The sequence below is a fragment of the Melitaea cinxia genome, chromosome 29 (genome assembly GCF_905220565.1).
Source record: "Melitaea cinxia chromosome 29, ilMelCinx1.1, whole genome shotgun sequence".
NCBI lineage: Eukaryota > Metazoa > Arthropoda > Insecta > Lepidoptera > Nymphalidae > Melitaea > Melitaea cinxia.
This window is the reverse complement of record NC_059422.1, coordinates 3,041,692-3,065,000: the sequence shown is the minus strand read 5'-3', so window position 1 is coordinate 3,065,000 and position 23,309 is coordinate 3,041,692. Positions and strand designations below refer to the sequence as shown.

The 23,309-nt window shown below is 40.3% G+C and overlaps 2 protein-coding genes across 2 annotated transcripts in view; one reads left to right on the top strand and one right to left on the bottom strand.

Moving 5' to 3' along the window:
* LOC123667936 overlaps positions 1–979 on the bottom strand; it is a 5,403-nt gene extending 4,424 nt beyond the window's left edge. The window contains exons 1-2 of the mRNA XM_045601766.1: positions 945–979; positions 156–413 (exon numbers count right to left, since the gene is read on the bottom strand). Of these exons, the coding sequence (XP_045457722.1) occupies positions 156–409 (254 nt within the window). The 5' untranslated portion in view covers positions 410–413; positions 945–979. The remainder of the gene's footprint in view (positions 1–155; positions 414–944) is intronic.
* Positions 980–3,912: 2,933 nt separating this feature from the next.
* LOC123667935 lies at positions 3,913–20,371 on the top strand. Its single transcript, XM_045601765.1, has 7 exons — positions 3,913–4,292; positions 11,980–12,484; positions 14,645–14,787; positions 15,364–15,494; positions 17,108–17,195; positions 19,376–19,581; positions 20,202–20,371. Exons 1-7 carry the CDS (start codon positions 4,077–4,079, stop codon positions 20,323–20,325), a joined length of 1,413 nt encoding a protein of 470 aa, XP_045457721.1. The 5' UTR covers positions 3,913–4,076; the 3' UTR covers positions 20,326–20,371.
* Positions 20,372–23,309: the final 2,938 nt, after the last annotated feature.

The window sequence follows — 23,309 nt, the reverse complement described above, 5'->3', positions numbered from 1 at the left end:
GGATTCAAGATTTTTTTCTTTAATTAAACTTTGTATGAGGTTTTATCATTAAAAAAAAATTAAATTTCTATTTTATATATATTTCAGTTTTCCTTTTGGTTATTGTTGAATTTTATTGTGACAGTAAATGAAATTTTTATGACAATAAATCTTACCCAGTATCTGCTCTATCAGCCTTATTGATCACTACTTTCCAGGTATATAGCTTCATAGCCTTCCAAAGAGGAGTATGCAAGGCATTGAACTCAAGAGCGAAGAAATTTTCATGCTTCGTAATTAAATTTTGCAGATATTCAACATGGCTTAGTGGCATTTCAGGGTACTTTATAACATCAAAGTTGTTACTTTTGACAAATTTCAACGTCTCATTAAGCCACTGCATTTTAAAAGAATGACTGATTTTGTTCATTTTCCTGAATAAGATAAAAATATTTATAATGATATAAATAATAGTTGTTGTTTCCAAGTTTTTAATTACTTAATCAATGATAATTTTTAGTTATTTTGATTATGATTTTTGTTGTAATAGTAGCAGTAGCCAAGATGTGTGGCTACGGCATTAAAGAATATAGCCACCCCCTCTTCCCGTGGGTGTCGTAAGAGGCGTCATATCATTTTAGCCTATTGCAGTCCACTGTTGGACATAGGCCTCCACAAGTTCGCGCCAGAAACGGCGTGAACTCACGTGTGTTGCCCATAGTCACCACGCTGGGCAGGCGGGTTGGTGACCGAACACACAATAGTTTACAATAACTTCCCATACAATCATCGTGTTTTATTTGGAACTTTCAGCGGGGTCATAACAGTCAGTAACGAAATAAGAAAACAGCAATAGCAATGCAATCGTAGCTATAATATAAAAAAGCGTAGACAAGATTTTTTTTGAACAACTTAGTTTTATTTGCGAAAAATATTAGATTTATAAAATAATTAATTTTACTTACGAATTTTATTATTGTAACACTAAATATTACAATCTATAAAGCAATAATTATGTGTTTTTCCTGTGATTGTTTAAAAATAAACAATCTTAAAATTTTTAAATTTGCTCGTTTAACACCATAACTTAATCGACGTTTAAGTGATATCGATTAAATTATAATAATTGTAATTTTTAGAATACCGGATTGATTGATTGATTGGTTTTATGGCTTAGAATACTGAATACAAAAAACGGCAAGAAGTGATAGTATTCGAGTATGAAATCAATATGCAACAAGTTATTTACTTGTTGACATTTCTACAAAGTCAAAACTCAATTCACCAAAAATGCCCTGTCTAAAATATTTTGCAGGATAATTTCAAACCTAATGGGTTTGTTTTAGGATTCACTTTTGACTTACGTCGTACGTGTTATCTATCGATTGAATTGCTTGTCAGATTAAAAAAAGCATTAACGATTTGGATGTAATGATAAAAAAATGATAAGGGCAGTATTTACAAAGTTTTTTCTTTAATTAAATTTAGGAAAGTATCCACTTGTATTAAAAAAAAAATTCGAAGCGTTTTATTTGAATTGTGTTGTTGAAGTAAAACTTTTACGCATGCTTGACTTAGGGAGTAAGCTGGTGAATGCGCGACGAGAGCGTCATGAAAAGTGTGATCGCGCAAGGCGAACGGAGCAATAGAACAGATCTCTTCCTCTCATAGCCAGTTACGTTTCGTATATCTAAGACACAGTGCAAGCCAAAGAAGTTTTACTTCAATCGTGTCGTGTGGTGTAAAGCACATTCGTTTTTTATATATATTTTTCAAGTGAAAACTTCTTATGGCACAATACGCACACGTTTTTTCCTAGGTAGAAATTTAAAGCGACAGATCTGTGAAATGTCGCATGCAATGTTAAAATTTGCCGCCCACACAATTGTCGCAATGTAACATAATGCCCATAGTGTGGACGGCTTGCGCGCACGAACTGCTACGCTTACGAACAGAGCATTTCAACTCATGCACGTCGCAATCCGTCATTTGTCGCTTTTTCGCCGAACACAAAGGGGCGCGCAGTGTGCACAGAGCGCCAGTGTGGAAAAATAAATTACGGGTGATCTGAGGTCGGGAAGTGGTAGGAAAGGCGGGTTTAATGGTATAAAAGGGTTTATCTCGATTTCCGACTACACTACAAGTCCTATGGAAAAAAAGTTCAATGGCAAAGTTGTAGGTAGTACAAAGCTCTATAACTTTTGTATTTATACTTTTTCACATAACCTCCAATTTAAGTGAAACAAATTCAAGTGCAAAATTCAAAAAAATCAATCTTTTTGAAGCAATTTCACATACTAGAAGACCACGCTCATAGTCAATGGCAACGGCAACTAAGTTACCTATAGAGACTAAGACAATACAAGTCATGCGGCCAAACACGACATCGATTTGGTTTTCTACTTGGTAGCCTGCAGTCACTTGTCATGATTTTGATCTTATAATGCGTAAGGTTATAGTTTACCTTTATGGACGGTCAGCTTAAAAAATGTTTTGCCACCCTAAGGTTGAATGTCATGCAGAGAAAGGACAGCGTTAGTTTCGCTTGCAGATTGATCTGAAAACTTTTATAGGTAGTATGAACCATGTTAAAATTTTCATACTACTACTCTACTTACGTACGATTTTTTAGGCCGTCCGTAACACCTGGTGGGGGCGCGTCCTCATAATTAGCCTAGGGTGGTTAGAACTCTTGATCAGTCGCTGTATGGCAGTCCACTGCTGGACATAGGCCTCTCCAAGTTCGCGCCAGACATCCCGGGTTTTCCGCAATCCTCATCCAGCCTACACCGGCAATCTTACGTAGATCGTCGGTCCAACGGGCCGGAGGACGTCCCACACTGCGTTTGCCAAGATGCGGTCTCCACTCCAGGACCCGTCTACTCCAACGGCCATCGGTCCTGCGATACAGATGCCCAGCCCACTGCCACTTCAACTTACTAATTCTGTGGGCTATGTCGGTTACTTTCGTTCTCTCGCGGATAGTCTCATTTCTAATCCTATCTTTGAGAGAAACCCCAAGTTGCCTGTTCTATTGCACTGCAATGTTCGCCTACCTTTATGTATCCTTTGTTTTCGCCGGTATGCATACCGGAAACAGATGCGAGTACCAACGTACATGATCGGTTCATGCGCGCCCTGCGTCCACACTTATGAAATACTTCTTTCATGTTACATTGCATGCTAAATTTCGCAGATCTGTACTCACTTTTAGACTGATCCGTTACGCTTTGAAGTGAAAAGCTTAATCAGGTGAACTCGGGACAACAGAGTGTACCCGAGCGATAAAGATACGGACAATAACTGCTCTCCGCTGCTGAACAGTGTAAGGTTGATCGCGATTGCCAATGAAGTTTTCACTTCTACCATGCGGTCTTAAGCACACACTAGTTCATTTAAATATTTTATGTTATATTATACATATTTATGTAGATCGTTTTTTACCCAGATTGAGTATCTTCAAACATTATAAAAGTAACTTTAAACACATATTTCAGGCTCTCTATTGAATCTCATAACGATTCGTACAATTATTATAATCCAAGACTGATTTATTCTTTTTCTTAGAAAATATAAGTCTCGTAAGTACCTATTTCACGTGACATCGAGACATTTCGGACAATTCCATAGAATTTTTTATTATATGGGTCCAACATATTATTTATAATTTTATACAATGTATATGAATTTGGATAATACTTACTTATAATTATTGTGAGAGTTTGTGTATAACACGCTACCTGCAAAATTTACTGTTCCGATTTAGAAAGAAAAATAATGCATTAAATCGCCTATGTATGGGAAAATATTTATTGAAGCATATAAAATTGAAATAGAAGCGATATATACATATAGAGCAGAAAGCAAAAATGAGTTTAAGGCTTTTATATAATATAATATAATATTATAGGTACCTACTCTCTTTTTATTGACGTTTGAGCTATGGCAGCATTAAAAATTAATGTCAAGAATTTCGACAATCAAAGCAAATCTATTTGTATTAGCGTTTTCTCACTTTTGTTTTTCTTTAAAATATAATTTGTTTATCAACTTGAAACGATGTAATTTCTATAAAACTGTGATTGTAATACTTAAAAATGTCGTTCGACGTGAATTGGGACGTTACTAAATACAAAGTTGAACATGAGAGTGATGAACACTGGTCGCTTAGGAAGGCCTTTATGGAACGATGGAAAAACGACTATCCTGAAGAGAGATTGGTATGCTTAGCGCAAGTATTTTCAAATATTGAGTTTTTGGGATGCAGTTACCCTTTAGAACTTATGACCGAAGTAGCCAATCTCTCTCGTGATGTAAGTTCAATTTTGGTTATGTTTAGCGTTATTATTAAATTATATTTAAACATTGTATTGAAAAATGAAGTAAGGCTAATGAAGTAATGATTAAGAACCATCGAATTACCTAAGCTTGAAATTTGACCGTTTATCGACATAATTTCGTTACAAAAAAAAAAGAAATAACCCTAACCCTAACTTCACAATGATGGTTCTTAAGAGCCAATTCACAAAAATCGGTAACAATCCGCGATATTGTAATATTTTGACGTCGTTAATCTCAGTGTTGGATGCAATAATGTAATTTATATTCTTGAAATATAATAGAGCAGACCTTTGTTGTAGTCGATAGTCAGATCAGAATTTTGATTTATATTATGTGTATAAAATTATTAACCTTTTCATCAGCCTCCTCCTTGGGTAAACGGTCGCAGTGTATACTTTGAAGTCCTACCTTTCACCTCTTTACCTCGTTGAAACCATTTTAAAAAAATATCGTAATATGTGGAATATAATTTTGTTGAGGACTATCGCAGATTTTTATTCCATTTGTATCTCTATTCATCGATAAAAAAAATTAAAAGTTACGAATATTTTCACATGCGCCAAGCGCCTGTTGTTATAGCGGATAAACCGCATTTGATACTTTCATAATAAAATATAAATAAAATAAACATATCACGAAAATGACTGTAAAATAATATAATGATAATTTCTGTAAACAAATGTATAATTTAATTTTCTTTTCTCACATTATCAATACAAATAGGCATTTCAATCTGTTTGTCTTATTATTTGTTAATTAATATGTTTTTTGGTGCAGCACCTGAGTAGTGAAGCGGGTACAAGTACCATGGGCCTCACTTCTCTAGAGGCAGCAATGCCGACAGCCACCCAACCCTGGCAGGAAGAATCTTGTTGGAACCTGGTGGCCGTTAAGAGGAGAGAGGTCAAAAAATATGACCAGGTGTCGGCTCGCAAGGGGAAGCGGGCTGTAGTCCGTGCGGAGGCGCGGCGAGCGCGACGCCCGACTGACGATGGGAGTAGGCCGCTTGAAGCTGCCGAAGGGACCGAAAGGACCCACGCTGCCCCTGTCAGTGTTGCGCAGGTCCCTGGCGAGGCCAGGCCAGCTGCACCTGTGGGGGCACCCTCTGATGTTGTGGCAACTGCTGCTGCCAGCGCCTCCAGAACTAAGCGAGCCAGACGCCGCAACAAGAATACGACGAAGGTTAGCCACGGGGAGCATCCGAGTCGGTCAAAACCCGCAAAGCGGGACCGACCGGATGACTCCTTTACACCTCAGGGTAGTGGCAAACGTCGTAAACCTACCCACACCACCGACTCCATCAGATACGCGGACGCGTTAAAGTCTAATGACTACTGTGTCGCGATCATGATGGAGCCTTACCATGACCTCTCGAAGGAGCAGGCTGAGGCCATTGAGAGGCGGTTGCAGGGGGTGATGGACGAAGACATATTCTCGCCCAGCACTTCCGCAACACCCGTTGCTGCACCGCAGTTTAGGGGGAAAGCCTTCCATAGTGAGGGCACCCTTAAGATGTGGTGCAGTGACGATTTTGCCCTTCAGTGGCTTCGTCGCTCCATAGGCAGGATCACATCACCACGCGCGGGAACCAGGCTGGTTGTCAGAAGGCAGTCTGAGATCCCGCGGCGTGTCAAAGTGGGGCTCTTGATCCCGCAGGTGGACCCGGAGGATACTCTGGATAAGATCCGCCTGCGGATCATGTGCCAGAACCCGCAGTTCCGCGTCTCCAACTGGGCGCTCTATAATGCGGTGCCAACGGAGGAGAAGACATCCATGTATCTCCTCCTTGGCATCCCAGAGGATGACGCGGAGAAGCTGAGGGGAAGTGAGCGTAGAGTTTACTACAAGTTTGGTAACATCTACGCTCGCTTTCACGATGACCGCACTACCGCACTGCCGAATCTCGGAGCGGACGAGAGGGTCCTTAGTGACCCAGGCAGTGCAGACAACAAAATGGTGGAGGGACAGCCGGGCTCCAGTAAGGAGCCTGTCGTCGACACCGGCTCGTCCGAGGAGGGTCCCCAAATAGACTTGGGTGATCTCTCCAAGGACGAGCCAGGTGATCCTGACGATGCCATCCTGGAATCCAGCGATGATGGCGGTGCCAGCTCCACCTAAATGCCTACTAACAATCACCCAAGCTAACCTCCAGCATAGCCAGACTGCGACGGCTAACTTACGCAGATTGCTGGAGGGCAAAACGAAGACCGTGGCCCTGATCCAAGAGCCGTGGATCAGGAAGGGGGGGATCTGCGGTCTAAGCAACATTAGAGGTAAGTTACTTCTAAATAATAACTTACACCACCCACGCACTTGTATCTATGCACACAAGGTCGTGAACATCACCTTAATAACCGAGTTCTGTAGCAGAGATCTTACAGGCTCCGATCAGGATCTTACCGTCAGGCTCCAAAAAGAACCCTCTTCAGGCTTACCTGATGTGGTGATAGCATCTGCCTACCTGCCGGGTGATGCTGACATCCCCACCCCAGAGCTAGCCGCGCTTGCTGAGCACTGCGAGCGCCAGGGTCTGGAGCTCATCATATCCGCTGACTCCAATGCGCACCATGCGCTATGGGGCAGCAAGGACAACAACCAGCGAGGTGAGGACTTTGTTTCTTTTTTAATCGCATCTAACCTTAACATTATAAATAAAGGATCTGAACCAACTTTTGTAACTTCGAGATCCCAAACCATCATTGATCTAACTCTAGCGACAGAGCATGTGTCCGAATATATCTCAGATTAGCATGTGTCTGACAACGTGTCGTGCTCTGATCACCGGTGGATCAAATACAACCTAGAAGTCACGCTGACGTCACCTAAACCCCGCCGTAACCCTCGGAAGATGGACCGCGGCAGGTATGAGCTTCTGACAGCGGAGAAACTCAAAGGCGTCGTACTACCCGATAACCACGAAGGCACGGAAGACATTGATAATCATATCAACCAGATAACCGACTGCCTAATCACCAGCTTCGAACAAACATGCCCACTTTCATCGCCCAGTGCGCGACAGTTTCGCAGAGGGCACTGGTGGGGACCGGAGCTCGAGAAGCTACGACGCAGGGTGAGGAAGTTGTTCAATAGAGCAAAGAATACTCGTCTCGAACACCACTGGGACGCCTACAAGCAAGCCCAATATCACTACAAAAGGCGCATCAGAATGAGGAAGAAGGAGTGCTGGAGGCGCTTTTGTACCAATATTGAAACGAACAATCAGGCGAACAGAGTTAAGAATATAGTGTGCAGCGAACCAGTGCACAACCTGGGATGCCTGAAGAAACCGGATGGAACATATACCAAAACGGATCTGGAAACCTCAGAACTGTTAATAACTACACACTTCCCAGGATGCCAAATCGAAAGTAATGTGGCATGGGAGGAAGAGCCAAAGAAGACACCTGTAATGGTGGACTGGATCACCGCCATAGATCAAGTAAAAAAAGGTAGATAACGCACCTAGAACAGAAAACTGAAGCCACTTTTTTAAAGATGTGTGAGTGAGTGAGGTGTTGACACCTTTTAAAAAAAGTCCCTAAAATTTTTATTAAACAATTAATTTAATATAGGTAAAATGGGTATGTGAAAATAAAAACCTGTTTATAGTTTTAAATAAATTTACTAAAAATAAAACAAAAAATCGGTAGAATAATAAAAAAAAATATTCGTAAGATAATCGTATGAATGGACACTTCCTATCCCCTCTGTTTATCTCTTTTCAGTTTGCAGTCGGTTTTTTTTTAACTATTTTTCTTAAACCTAGAATCCTTTATTTTGTATAAGTTTTTTAAATTTTTGTCGCTTAGAACTCAGAGTCATAGTCATTGTTTGCATTTTACTAATATGATGTAGTCTTATGTTCAAATATTTTTCAATCACTAATCGTATAAATTGACTTTATGCGCATGGCCAGCATAATCGTGGTCATTTTCTCAGTCTTACAGCCGCTACCCATTCACCTCTTATTAAAATATTCGTTGGAAACCTAAAACCATGAAATTTGATAGTAAAATATGGGTACCTAGTTTACTCAAAAATTGTAAAAAGTTAAAACATAAAACAAACGAGTTAATAATTCATAAATATATTTTGATTTTTTTATTTTCAATTTATGTAACATAAAATAACACGAGAAAAAAAAAAACAATAACTATGTCTACTTTTTACTTCATTATTTTTCTGATTGCGTACAATTTACTTACCCACATTTTGGGGTATTGAAAAAAAGAACTACTGGCAACACTCCCGTGGTACGTCATTTCGTGACATTGAAATTATAAGTTCCGAATAACCTCAATATTATTTTGGAATAACAATAAATTTAAAGTTTTATATGTACTAACGTGTGAAACGATATTCCTTCAGATTTTTTGTTTACTTTGGTATTGTTTTTGAACCATTTAATCACACAAGACGGCATTTTATAAGCAAAGTTACTGTATGAAGCCTCGTGACATACTAACGAAAATGAGCGTAGTTTGATGCATATGTGTGCGTGAGCGCGTGTATTTACTTGAAGGAGCCGAGTTTTGTGGCTTCACTAACAACAAAGGCCGCGCATTATCTACTTTTTTTTACTATATCTATGATCACCGCCAAGAAAATTGTCACAGATGACAAAGTAATTTGGGCCATCAACAGTTTCCTTCCATATAAGTCGGCAGAACTGGATAAGGTGTTTCCAGGTCTGCTAAGATGGAGTGATAGGAAGCTAATCGACCACCTCGTCTCCATATATAGGAGTTGCTTAGCTTACTGCTACACTCCAAAGTTATGGAGGGAGGTCAAGGTAGTCTTCATACCCAAACCCGGCAAAGGAGACTACTCGCAACCAAAATCATTCAGACCTATTAGCCTTACCTCCTTTCTATTGAAAGTTCTGGAAAGGCTAATAGATCGGGAGCTAAGGAGCACAACTCTGGTTGAGCAGCCTCTGAATCCCAACCAGCGCGCCTACTCAATGGGCAAATCAACGGACTCTGCCCTACATAAGGTTATATCCTATATATAGGGCAATCTCCACCACAAAATATCAACCCTAGGCGCCTTTATCGATATTGAAGGGGCCTTTGATAAAACTAAGTTCACCAGCATAAGCCGGGCCCTGACTAAGCATGGAGTCAATAACACAATTGCCGGGTGGATTGACAGCATGCTCAGGTACAGGGCCATCCAATTCACTGTGAATGAAACAACTAGAGGCATTGTAGCGAGGGGGTGTCCTCAAGGGGGGTCCTTTCCCCACTTCTGTAGAACATAGTGATCGACGAACTGATCACCTTGCTCAATGACCGAAGATTTCTCACAGTTGGCTATGCAGACGACTTAACTTACTCGTCAGTGGACCATCTGAGAGGACAGTCTGCGACCAAATGAGGGCCGCACTAAAAGTCGTTGAACAGAGGTGTGTAGACCATGAACTAATAGTGAACCCCGCAAAGACGGAACTTGTGATGTTCACTAATAAACGGAATTTAGGGAACCTCAAACTCCCTAAATTATTTGGTACCAGTCTTGCCCTAACCAAGGAGGTCAAATGTCTTGGAGTAATCCTGGATAGTAAACTTCTTTGGAACAGGCATTTAGACTCAAAAATCAACAAAGCCAGCATAATCCTCTGCCAATGCAAACGGCTCCTCGGCAAAAGCTGGGGCATATCACCTAAAATTACTCTATGGCTTTACAAAACCATTGTCAGGCCTATTATTACCTACGGTGCGGTAATCTGGTGGCAGAGAACAGAACTTATAACCGTTAAAAATAAGCTCCAGCGGTTTCAGAGAATAGCGTGCTCTGCAATCACTGGCTGCATGCGTACCGCTCCCACGGCAGCTCTTGAGGTTATGCTTGACCTGGCACCGCTTGATCTGTTTATACAACAGGAGGCGGCTATGTCAGCTATCAGGCTGAAACACTTGGGCCTGTGGTGCAACCAGGAGGGTCCACACAACAAACTTTGGAGCAACCTTGTGAGCTATGAGCCACTACTTGCCGCTCCATGTGATAGGATTCCCAAACAACATATTTTTGAAAGGAAATACCATATACAACCATTTGAGGCTGAAAGAGACCAGTCCGGCATACGTGAGGTCCGCATCTACACGGACTCACAAGACCTTAATATCAATTTATCACTAACGCTGGGCCAACACAGTTCCATTTTTCAATGTGAATGTGTTGCGATAACCCATGCAGCCACCGCCGTCCTGTCAAAAGGCATTAGGGATTGCAAAATCCGTATTCTGTCGGACAGCATGGCTGTACTTAAAGCACTAGAGAGCAACTCGATCAACTCTAGTCTTATATACGAATGTCATCAAACCCTGGAAGTATTAGCCTCACATAATGAGGTAATCCTACAGTGGATAAAAGGACATAGTGGATCACACGGTAACGACGCTGCCGACGAGCTTGCAAGACAGGGGTCCAATACAAAGGTTGCCGGCCCAACTATCCTAATGCCGCTACCTTTTGGGCAACTGCGCTCGTGGGTAAGGCAACGTACACGTGCAAATCACAATGCCCTTTGGGCAAACCAAACCGGCTGTAGACAGTCTAAACTGATACTCACGGAAGTATCACCGCACCTAGCGTGCCGACTGCTCAGTCTTAACCGTTTGGACATCCGAATAGTTGTTGGCACGATTACCGGCCATATGGCACTTAATCACCAAGTATTCATCATGAATGCAACAGACAGCCCTCTTTGCAGGGGCTGTCTGGCTGCTGAAGAAACAGCCGCCCACGTAATCCTGGAATGCGAGGGAGTGGCCGCACACCGGGCTACCATCCTCAAGGGAATAAGGACGCTCCGAGAAGCCTGTAAACGCCCCAGGAGGCTTCTGAGCTTCTGGAAGGAGCTGGGCTGGCTGAATTAGTCAGCCCTCTTTTCACGCACAACGGACCACCTCTGTGTCTAAATGCGGAAAACCGAGCACAATACAATACAAAATATTAATATGTTTGTCGGTGTCGATGTCATAAAATGCTATTTTATTCATATCGTAAATATTAGATTCATTCGTAAACTGAAAAAACTAAATCAGTTTAAAAAAATTTAATTATAAAATTGATTTTTCATTTTTATTTTAAATTTATTGACTGTTGTTATATAACATACTTGAAATTTTTAACAAATTAATTATGTAAAAAATATTTTATACCATAGTTATTAATTTTTATTATACATTAGAAAATGATCAAGATGGTCTTTTGGTTGTCACACTATACTTACTAGTACAAAGATCGTACGACTCGCGCGATGCGTCCAAATTTACCTAAACTTGCAGAGCGTAAAATTGTGAAATGGCTCATAATCTAAAGCCTAGTCAACATATAACACACATACAAGAGTATATTAATGATAAAGATGTGTGGATTTAGGTGTGCTGTATTTCATGCAATGAATAAAATTCAAGAAATAAATTTTGCAATAATAAATTATACTTAATTTATTGTATTTTGGAAAAAGGCTTGTGTATAACTTGAATGTTGAGTATGTTTTTTTATAAACAAAACATTTTAATCTTATTAGTAGAACCTCTATAAATTTGTAATATATATGTATGTAATAGACAATATTTATATATTTATGCAATAATACATTATATCTTTTTAGATTTACTCAAAATTTCAATGACTTTTAACCAATTACAGGTTGCAGTACAGTACAGAAAATCTAAGCGGAAAAAGTTACAAAGAACATTTGTATCGGCTTCTGTCGCAGCGGTAGATAGAGCAAAGGGGGTCAAAAGAGAAGGCGGTGTGATAAAAGAAGGTCCAGCTCCAAAAAATGCAAAAATTGTCTTTGTACGTCAGGGCCATAGTGTTACTATTAACGAACAATCGGAGTATGTGTCAGTAGTAGTTAACAATATAGAACAAGATGTAAAAAGTTCCAGTTCTAACAGTAAACCCAGTAATATAATAGGCGATTCTAGTTCTAATGGTCAAGCCAGTAATATACAAAAGATTGATACTAGTTCTACCGATAATAAACCTAGTAAAAAAGTTCTACAGGATGAAAATCATTACTTAAAAGAAATGCAAGCTATAAAATGTTTAGATATAAGTAAGTTTTCAGAAAAAATGTTTGATACTGAGTTTGGTAAAATGGTACTTTTGATACGACCGTGGACTACAAAGCTTTCTAATATACAGTGTGAGTAAATTTTTTATATTTTAAGTTATCATCATTTTTTATGTCGCAATTTTTTTTTTTAATTAATAATTTTTTTAAATCTGCAATCAGTACTTTTTACTTTAAGCAGATCTATTGTGTGAATTTACGACATGTACTGTGTGATTCCAGTGAGCCATCTACTGCTTATTGTAATTATTTTTATTAATGTAGAATAGTTTTTCTTTTTAATCTTTCTTTTTTTTTTGTTGTCTTGTCGTAAATGCGGCAGCTAGTTCATTAGGGTTTCTCTCCAGTTACTTCTTTATTACTTACTCTATACTTAGAGGTATGCCTTTGAATCTCTTCTGTGACTGATTCAATTTTAAGGTTTTTCTGTATTTCATTGTTCGTGACAGACCTTCGTGACCACGTGACACATCACTTATTGAACATGACAGTTTTGGGCTCTTTGTATGAAGTTAATGTTAGATTTAGCAGCACTGCCCCATAACTGGATTTCGTACAACCACACCAGTTTTAAGATAACTTTGTATGTGATAACCTGTGTGTCAGATACAAAGTGAAGAGCAGATGATATGAGTGTGGTCAGCATGACTTAAGTTTGCATAGCAGGCCCTTATGCCAGACTCTATTGAAGGCTTGTTTTATATCCAAAAACACTGATGTGTAATATATCAATACTCTCCTTCTTCTAAGGTATTCCTTATTTTGTGGAATATCAGGTGAACCTGTTCTACTGTTGAATGTTTCTGTCTGAAGTCAAACTGGTGGTTGGTACGGACTTATTTTGCCCAAGAATTGGGAGAATTCTTCTAAGCAGTATTTTTTCGAGGGTTTTAGATAACATTGGCAGCACACTAATCGGTCAATAGGAAGATGGAGGCTTTCCCGGTTTGTGTAGCATGAGAATCTCTGACACCTTCCATAATTGTGCAAAGTGTTGTACTCTAAAAACTGCATTATAGAGGGTTGGAAATAGTTATTATTTCCATTTATAGGCTGACGAACGGTGATGAGCAGTCTGTACGAGGGTGCTTTTGTCTTGCGCTACACTAGGTAACGAATACTAGGTAATTTAATAACCTCATCGTCTTTAGGAGTGCGAAGCATTTTGAAGTACGTATACGTTAATAAATGATAAGATAAAAGTGTAATAATCATCATCATCATTACAGCCTAAACAGTCCACTGCTGGACATAGGCCTCCACAAGTTTACGCCAAAAATAGCGTGAACTCATGTGTTTTGCCCATAGTCACCACGCTGGGCAGGCGGGTTGGTGACCGCAGTACTGGCTTTGTCGCACCGAAGACGCTGCTGCCCGTCTTCGGCCTGTGTATTTCTAAGCCAGCAGTTGGATGGTTATCCCGCCATCGGTCGGCTTCTTAAGTTCCAAGGTGGTTGTGGAACCTTGTTATCCCTTAGTCGCCTCTTACGACACCTACGGGAAGAGAGGGGGTAGCTAAATTCTTTAGTGCCGTAGCCACACAGCACAGCAAAGTGTAATAAACACGTTAATAATTAAGGAATTAACGGTTACAACAAATCTCTGTTAGTTCTAAGTTGTTTGCTTTTTCAAGAGGTCGTGTCGAAGTGTCTTAAGATCACAAGAACTACTTAGTATTGAGTAATAATTATTAGGATTGATTTCTATCGTTATGCAAAAGGTGTTGTGGGTACTACAGTTTTAAGTTTAAACCTTCAGAACCAAATTATTTTAAATTAGCTTAGTAAGCTTTTGCCTTTTTATTTTTATATTATTACCAATATATCATATTGTAATAAGTGTTCTCAATATTTTTTTAAGTTACATTATTTTATTTTTGCTTACACTTTGTTTATTTCACTTGCTTGTTTCAAGTTAATAAACAAGCTATTTAAACACTCTTAGTTTTGTATTTACGCTTATACACTTGAGCCTGTAATATCCCACTGATGGAGATGGCCGAGAAAAATCAGAGCTTAATCCACCACGCTGCTCCAACGCAGGTTGGCAGATATGAGTATGAGTAACGATCGATATCAGGTATACATGATAATAACCGGGACCGACAGCTTAACGTGCTCTCAGGCACGGTGGGGTCCACCCACATGGACTAACAACCAAACATTAAACCTGTTTTGTATTACATTAAGCTGTTTGCGTAAGAATGGTCACTCAAATAATTTATTTTTTCAGCCAGCTGTCAAGTATGCCGTATACCAGTAACAACTAAATATGAAAATAATGTATTGACACTCGCTATCAAAGGTGTTGTCATAGCCCATGCGACAGGTACAAAAGTGGAGGCAAAGAAAATTGTTGAAAAATTAGCTTGGAATGTATGTATGTGCTTTTCGATTACTGTTTCTAGTAGTTGTTTTTTTTTTAATTACATGTTCAATTTTAGAATTCAAATAAATACTCATTATTAATGATCAGTCAAAAACACGATAAGAACTAACTTTCTAAACAGGAATCATCAAAATCGGTACACCCAGTAAAATGTTGTGAGGTGAAACATAGAAAACCTTACAGTGGAATTGAGAATCTCCTCCTTTTTTGAAGTCGGTTAAGCATCCGTTAAGCATCAATGAAATTACATTAATTAATGATTTTTTTATCTGTGTTAACTTTGAACTTTTTTTTATTGGTTGAACCAATTTCGATGATTCTTTTTTTTAATCGAAAGGTAATGTTCTTTATGTAATCCCAATTAAATTTTTGAGATCTGATGAGTACTTTTTGATTATCTGTAATAATACATATTTATTTGACAATTTTTTTTTGTTCATCTACGTTGTATTCGTATTACTGGTCAAAGTAAAGACGGTTTTTTTTTATTAAACATTTGTTTTTACAACACTCCTAATATTATAAATATGACTTTTGATTTATAATTATAATTTGAATAACAGAAACTGCAGTCTAAAGTCCCGAGTCTCATGATCAAGGAGCAGTGGATGGAGCAAGGTGAGAGAGTGTCGGTCGGTGATGTGACACAGGCTAGAGAATTTGGGAAACCTGTCGAGACCAGTGTCGCTGTCAAGTGTGTATTATTATAGTATTTATTTAACTTGTGCTTTTAACGGTAAATAGATGGCGCTCTACAGCTGCTTTTTTTATATAACTAGTTCGGCAAGCAAGCGTCCGGGTCACGTGATGGTAAGTGATGACCGTAGCTTATAAACGTCTGCAACGCCAGAAGTATCGCAAGCGCGTGGCCGACCTTATCCCCAATTCCCTCCAGGAGCTCTGATCACCTTGATTGATTGATTGATTATCCACGGGCTATTCTCCGCAACTCGACGTCTTAGTGCGCCTATTTTGCGTGGTAGGCTGGGGGCTTCATTCATGCCAGCCTAGCTCCTTGAGGAAGCCTAGCAGACCCCTTGCGTTGCCGACGACTTCCCGGAGCGACCTCGGTGTCCCGAGGTGTATCGCCCAGTAGTTCGCCACACTACCGCATTCCAGCAGGATGTGTGTGGCCGTTTCTTCTGCCTCCATGCACGCTCTGCATAGGGGGCTGTCTGTAACACCTAAATTGTGTAAGTGTTTGTTGAGCAAGGCATGTCCGGTAACAGCCCCGACCAGTAGTCGGAGCTGGGCTCTCCCATAGCCGCGAAGTTTGCGGGACAATCCTGGGTTGATCGTCGGAAGAGCTTCCTTGGTCTGCCTGCAGGTGGTTAGGTTTGTCCAATCATCATCATCATCATTACAGCCTATACAGTCCACTGCTGGACATAGGCCTCCACAAGTTTACGCCAAAAATAACGTGAACTCATTTGTTTTGCCCATAGTCACCACGCTGGGCAGGCGGGTTGGTGACCGCAGTACTGGCTTTGTCGCACCGAAGACGCTGCTGCCCGTCTTCGGCCTGTGTATTTCAAAAACCAGCAGTTGGATGGTTATTCCGCCACCGGTCGGCTTCTTAAGTTCCAAGATTGTTGTGGAACCTTGTTATCCCTTAGTCGCCTCTTACGACACCCACGGGAAGAGAGGGGGTGGCTAAATTCTTTAGTGCCGTAGCCACACAGCACACACACACAGGTTTGTCCAATATTCTTGGTGCATTACCTTGGTGTTGTGTCGCAGCTGGCTGCGCAGCCATCCGAAAGGCAGAGGTAGAATGGGTTCGGGTCCGTGGACCCTCATCTCCGATCCATTCCTCGCTAGTCGGTCAGCCGCGTCGTTGCCTCGCGATCCACTGTGGCCCTTTATCCATTGGAGGATACTGGTGTTTGTTTCACTTACCTTCGTCAGAGCTCGATGGCACTCGTATATTAGCCCCGATGTCCTCTCTGATCACCTTACCAACAGGATCTTCTGTAAGGTCGAGGCACTACCCTCGAGCTGCTTCATATTTTGAGCAGGAGATTTCTTCCTGCTGTGCCCTACCTCAGTTTTGCCTCGGAGTGCACGCTAAGCTGTCGGTCTCGGTTGTTATCATGAACACCTGATAGCAATCGTTCCTCATATTAGGGAATATACCCGCTAACCTGCATTGGAGCAGTGTGATGGGTTAAGCTCTAATTCTTCTCCTACGTGGAGAAAAAGGCCTTTTCCCAGCTGTGGGATATTACTGGCTAAATGCGAATGCGTAATAATTATCAGTTTTACTAATAATAAATACAAAAATTTTAAGTTGTTAATTTGTTTCAGAATGATGAAAATGATGGGCTGGAAGGGCGGAGGTCTCGGCGCTGACGCTCAAGGGATTGAAGAACCGATCAAACCTCATTTACAAATGGTAACTCTAACTGTGTGCAATACTAGTTGTGCCCTGCGTTTTCACACGCGTTGATTTAAGCGAAAGCCTTCCTCGGTAAATGGACTATCCAATACAAAAGTAATTTTAGTAACAACTATTCAGCTTATAATATTAGTTTAGATAGTATAGATAACTATAGATAGTTATCTATGTACTAAGTTTCATTTCAAAAGTTGTACTACTGCTGTAGAGTAAACGCACTTCGTAGTTTCAAATATATTTACATTTAGAACCACTTTTCTGCTTGTAGTGACAGAGCAACGTTCAGGGCTTTAGCCTATGTTACTAGTTAATAACTATTTATAAATATCTTTAAAAAATTCTCAATAATAACTTATAGATGTAAAAAGTCCTTTTCAATATTTAACAGGTAACGTAAAACAAACACGTCTGGTGGCTGTACGCTTGTTTTTTACTTACTTTTAAAAAAACATGTCACTCATTGTAATATTTATTATTAATTAGCAGACGACGCGTTGGCGCAGGTCACAGAACTGGCTTTGCGCTAGCGGTCGCGGGTTCTATCTCCGCACATGACAAACATTTGTATTAGTCTATATAATATATATAAAAGCGAAAGGTCACTCACTCATCACGAAATCTCCGAAACTATAACACCTACAAACTTGAAATGTGGCAGGTAAGTTCCTTATAAGACGTAGGCATCCGCTAAGAACGGATTTTACGAAACTCGATCCCTAAGGGGGTGAAACGGGGGTTGGAAGTTTGTATGAAAGTCCTATGTTTTTGAAGTAAGAGACTTGAAATTTAAAATGTAAGCTCTATAGATGGTGAAAAGGTGACCAAATAATGAATATTTAGAAATCAACCCCTTTTTGGGGTTAAAACGGGGGATCGTAGATTAACTCACTGATCACGAAATCTCCGAAACTATAACACCTACAAACTTGAAATTTAGCAGGGAGGTTCCTTATAAGACGTAGATATTTGCTAAGAACCGATTTTACGAAACTCGACCCCTAAAGGGGTGAAACGGGGGTTGATAGTTTGAATGAAAGTCCTATGTTTTTGAAGTAAGAGACTTGAAATTTAAAATGTAAACTCTATAGATGGCGAAAAGGTGTCCAAATAATGTACTTTAAGAGATCAACTCCTTTTTGGGGTTAAACCGGGGGATGGTAGGTTGGCTCCCTCATAACAAAATCTCCGAAACTATAACAGATACAAACTTGAAATTTGGCAGGTAGTTTCCTTATGGGGTGTAGACATCTGCTAAGTTGGTTTTAAGAAATTCAACCCTTAAAGGGGTAAAACGGGGGTTGGAAGTTTGTATGAAAGTTCTATATTTTTGAAGTAAGGGACTTGAAATGTAAAATGTGTACTCTATAGATGATGAGATAGTGTCCAAATAATGCATCGTAATCTATATATATAAAAGAGAAAGGTCACTGACTCACTCATCACGAGAACTCAAAAACCGCTGGAGGGTTCATCCATCCAGGATGGACAAAGATGAAATTTGGCAGGGAGGTAGATTATAGTTAGTAGACGTCCGCTAAGAACGGATTTTGCGATATTCCACCGCTAAGGGGCTTAATTGGGGTTGATAGTTTGTATGAAACATATAAGTTCGCCTGATAGGTTTTTTATACTGCTGCCTGAAAATAAAACTAAGAATGTGGTGTATAGAGAGGTTTTATAAAAGCAACTATTAAATTATACTAAATTGTGCCTTTTAAAAAGTTATTCAGTGTGATAAGCATTTCAAGTAACTGAAATAAAACAATAATTTGCGTTAAACATCCTAATAGTAATGCATATCTTTATAACCACGCGGATGTAGTCGCGGGCAACAGTTAGTGTATTATAAAACAAAGTCTCCAAAAGTGTATGTGATCGATTCCCTCAAAATCTACTGAACGGATTTTCATGCGGTTTAAGAGGAAGGTTTACGTAACGGCTAGGCCGATTTTGATGAGAGTTTCACTGGAAGTTTGCCGGGAAAACTTTGTGACACACTGATTTCAACGCGGGCGAAGCCGCGGGCACAGCTAGTCATATATATGACTGTCCTTATCTGGGTATTTTGTACTTGTGTGGTGTGTGTGTTTTCGGACCCTCGATAAAATGAAGGTGAAAATCCTACTGGGAGCCATTAAATGTGGAGCATTTGTTTATTTATTTATTTATTGTAACAGGTAAACAGAGCCGGTCTAGGCAGTGACAGAGACATACATCACTTAAAACGAGCTGGTCAAGAGCTGATGAGGAGGTTCATGGCTTCGGATGCCATCGATCTTGACTTGGTCTTCAGCAGTGATTTTAGCAAGGAGGAGAGAGCTGCCCTTCATCAGACAGCCCAGAGGCTGGGGCTGGCTTCTAAGAGCTACGGGGACGTTGATAGGTAAAAACCTAATAACTATTACATAAAAAAATTAACAAAACACTACACAAAAATTTTGTGATATTTTTATCTTAATTTTACTATCAGTTTTTTTTTGTATTCAAATGAATTTATGTAATTTCTTGTAGATGGCAATAACATGTCGTTTTTTTAAAGAGAATATTGTACACGTCTTTTATTGGCATTATAATCAGTGCTTGTACTGATGTTATATAATATGTAAATATATTGTGCTATGCTGTTGATGTGTCAAATGTAAATAAATAAATTCTGTAAAAGAGTGGATACTCTTGAAACTGCTGAAAATCGATATACGACATAGCTAAGAACCACCGTAAGGAAACTCGCTTTCACGTAATAAAGCTGCATCGAAATCTCTTCATCCGTTCGATACAGATTACAGATACAGAGAGATATGTGTCAAACCTATAACTCCACTCGTTTACGTTGGATTTTTAAAATATCAGATTTCTTTACATATAAATCCTACATGGAGATAACCTTTTTACGTAGCCAAAGGATTAATATAAAACAAAATCCTTAAATATATATTTTTATTATTTTAAATACATATTAAATTTCATGTAATTTTAATCATTTAATTTTATATTTCCTTTCAGATTTCTTGTCGTAAAGAAGAAATTGGATCCGTTCTCCTTATTTCGAGCTGTGTTAGAAAAAGGCGGGAACACCCCGAAATATCAAATTTTTTTACCCGCCACATTGTCTAATAAGAGACAGTAAATACATTTATATCATTATAACATACAAATATATATTGTATTTGTGATATGGTTTTTTATTTGGTACTCCTTTTAAAAGTTCTTAAGCAAAATTCACTGGTACAATTATTCATTAATCATTATGATTGCAATGTATATTTAATAGCGCATTTCATTTTGCTATTACTTTTGTGTTTATCGAACAGTATAAAAAAAATCATCGACATTTATATTGTATTAGGCAATCGCTAAACCAAAAATTAATTCTAAGATTAAGAGAGTGATTCTGTAATTTTTTTTTTGTACGACCAAGTCAGCAAGCAACTAGCTTATACCCTCACGAGCTGTGGTCACCTTACTCGCCAACAGGAACACAACACTGCTTGAAAGCAGTATTATTTAGCTGTGTTCTTTTATAAGGTCGAGATACTTCCCCAGTTGAGCTGTTCCAAATTTTCAGTAGGATATATCCGGTTGTGTGCTATCTCAGTTAAAAATTAAATCTTATCTAGTAAATGCGAAAAAGTTAGCAAGAATATGCACTAGCATTATCTTTTTTACGTAAGTGGGAATGTAAATTGAACAAATCAAAACAGAAAATGTTGCCGAGTAGGTAATTAAGTTGCTCGTTTTTTATAAAAAATATTTTTAAAACTGGCCCTGTAGGTGTCCACGCCGTGCTTTGGCGAGCACGTGATATTTTTAGTTCCATTTGTTAACTAATAGTGCTCCCGCACACATACAATTAAGTTGGCCGAACGCCGTTACGACTAAATCGCAGAGTATACTAATAGGTATAGTGACATATGGAAGCCCGCACATCTTCTCCAACTAAGTTGTCCAACTAATTAATTGGATACCGATCGTATCAGAATCAAAATGCACTTCCGATCGACGTACAATTAAAAAGTTGTCCAACTGTTCATTTACCACGGTTACCTTATACAAGCTCGCTGACTATCTCCAACTTATTTGGTCAGTCGCACGGCAAGATGCAGGGCGATTAATCTTCAGGGCCGCCGTAAGCGGGCGTGCAAAGCGTGCACCGCACACGGGTGGCACGCCCAGGGGGCGGCAAAACGAGCGACTCATACCTAATTCTAGTCATTGTACCCCTGGCCGGTCGACTCCTACTTAGAGGGCGCGCATAGGATACCAACTTGGGGCGCCTAGTCCGCAGCGGGCTAGCCGGTCACCGCGCGCGAGTCGCGTGACCAATAGGCATTTTATAATTTTTTGTAATTTTTCATAATCATAATTGAGAAAAAGATTACAAGGTGGCGGAGCAATCACAGAGGAAACACAAAAAAATTTAGCACGCAAGCCTGCGACTTGGGACACCGAAGATCCATGGGCACCATTGTTGCGGCATTATTCGGAGAGTATCCCGGACTTCGAAGAGGGCGACATTAGTGCAGCGCTCGGGCAGCTTAAAAACGGGAGGGCCCGGGGGATGACGGAGTTACTACTGAGCTCCTTAAAGCCGCGGGGCGACCTGTCCTAAAAGCCTTGGCAAGACTCTTTAACGCCGTCATCCACCGAGGTACCACACCGGAGGCGTAGTCCAGGAGTGTGGTGGTGCTGTTCTTTAAGAGAGGCGATAAGTCTCTGTTGAAGAATTACAGACCGATCTCACTTCTGAGCCACGTCTATAAGCTGTTTTTGAGGGTTGTTACGAATCGTCTCGCCAGAAAACTCGACGAATTCCAACCACCGGAGCAGGCTGTGTTTCGAAATGGCTACAGCACCGTGGACCACATCCATACTTTTCGGCAGATTATTCAAAAGACAGAAGAATATAATCAACCGCTGTGGCATTTGTGGACTACGAGAAAGCCTTCGACTCTGCCGAGACCTGGGCTGTCCTGGACTGTCTGCAGAGATGTCATATCGACTGGCGATATATCGAGATACTGAAGTCTATGTATACGTGGCGACGATGACCGTTCATGTCCAGGACCAGAGAACAATACCTATTTCCCTCCAGCGTGAAGTAAGACAGGGAGATGTAATATCACTGAAACTGTTTACCACTGCGCTGCGCGGATGTCTTTAAGACCTTAGATTGGGGGGAACGAGACATTAACGTCAACGGTGAATTCATCTCTCACTTTCGTTTCGCCGACGATATTGTCATCTTTACGGTGACGTTGGATGAGTTAGGCCAGATGCTGGCCTGCCTAAACGGGTCCTCCCGACGTGTCGGTCTCTGTATGAACTTGGATAAGACAAAAGTTATGTTTAATAACCAGGTCATACCGATACCGGTATCGGTCGACTTCGAGAAGGGTACCACCCTTCTCGAAGTTGTTCAGGATTATATTTACCTAGGCCATACTATCCAACTAGGCCGCAACAACTTCGAGAAGAAGGCCGATAGGAGAATTCGGTTGGGCTGGGCGGCGTTTGACAGACTCCGTCGAGTCTTCACTTCGAAGATTCCGCAATGCTTGAAGACAAAAGTTTCCGAGCAATGCGTCCTGCCTGTGTTAACATACGCAGCCGAGACGTGGACATTGACGAAGGGACTGGTCCACAAGTTTAAAGTCGCTCAACGTGCAATGGAACGGGCTATGCTTGGGGTTTCTCTCAAAGATAGGATTAGAAATGAGACTATCCGCGAGAGAACAAAAGTAACCGACATAGCCCACAGAATTAGCAAGTTGAGGTGGCAGTGGGCTGGTCATCTGTGTCGCAGGACCGATGGCCGTTGGAGTAGACGGGTCCTGGAGCGGAGACCACGTCTTGGCAAACGCAGTGTGGGATGTCCCCCGGCCCGTTGGACCGACGTTCTACGTAAGATTGCTGGTGTAGGCTGGATGAGGATTGCGGAAAACCGGAAAATCTGGCGCGAACTTGGGAAGGCCTATGTCCAGCAGTGGACTGGCCACAGCAGTGGCATAGGCTGAAGTGGTGATGATGACTTATTTGGCTTTTTTAGCAATAACTTATTTAATTATTCCAATGATGAGTTAATGAAACATTGTAAAGATTTAAATCTGAAAC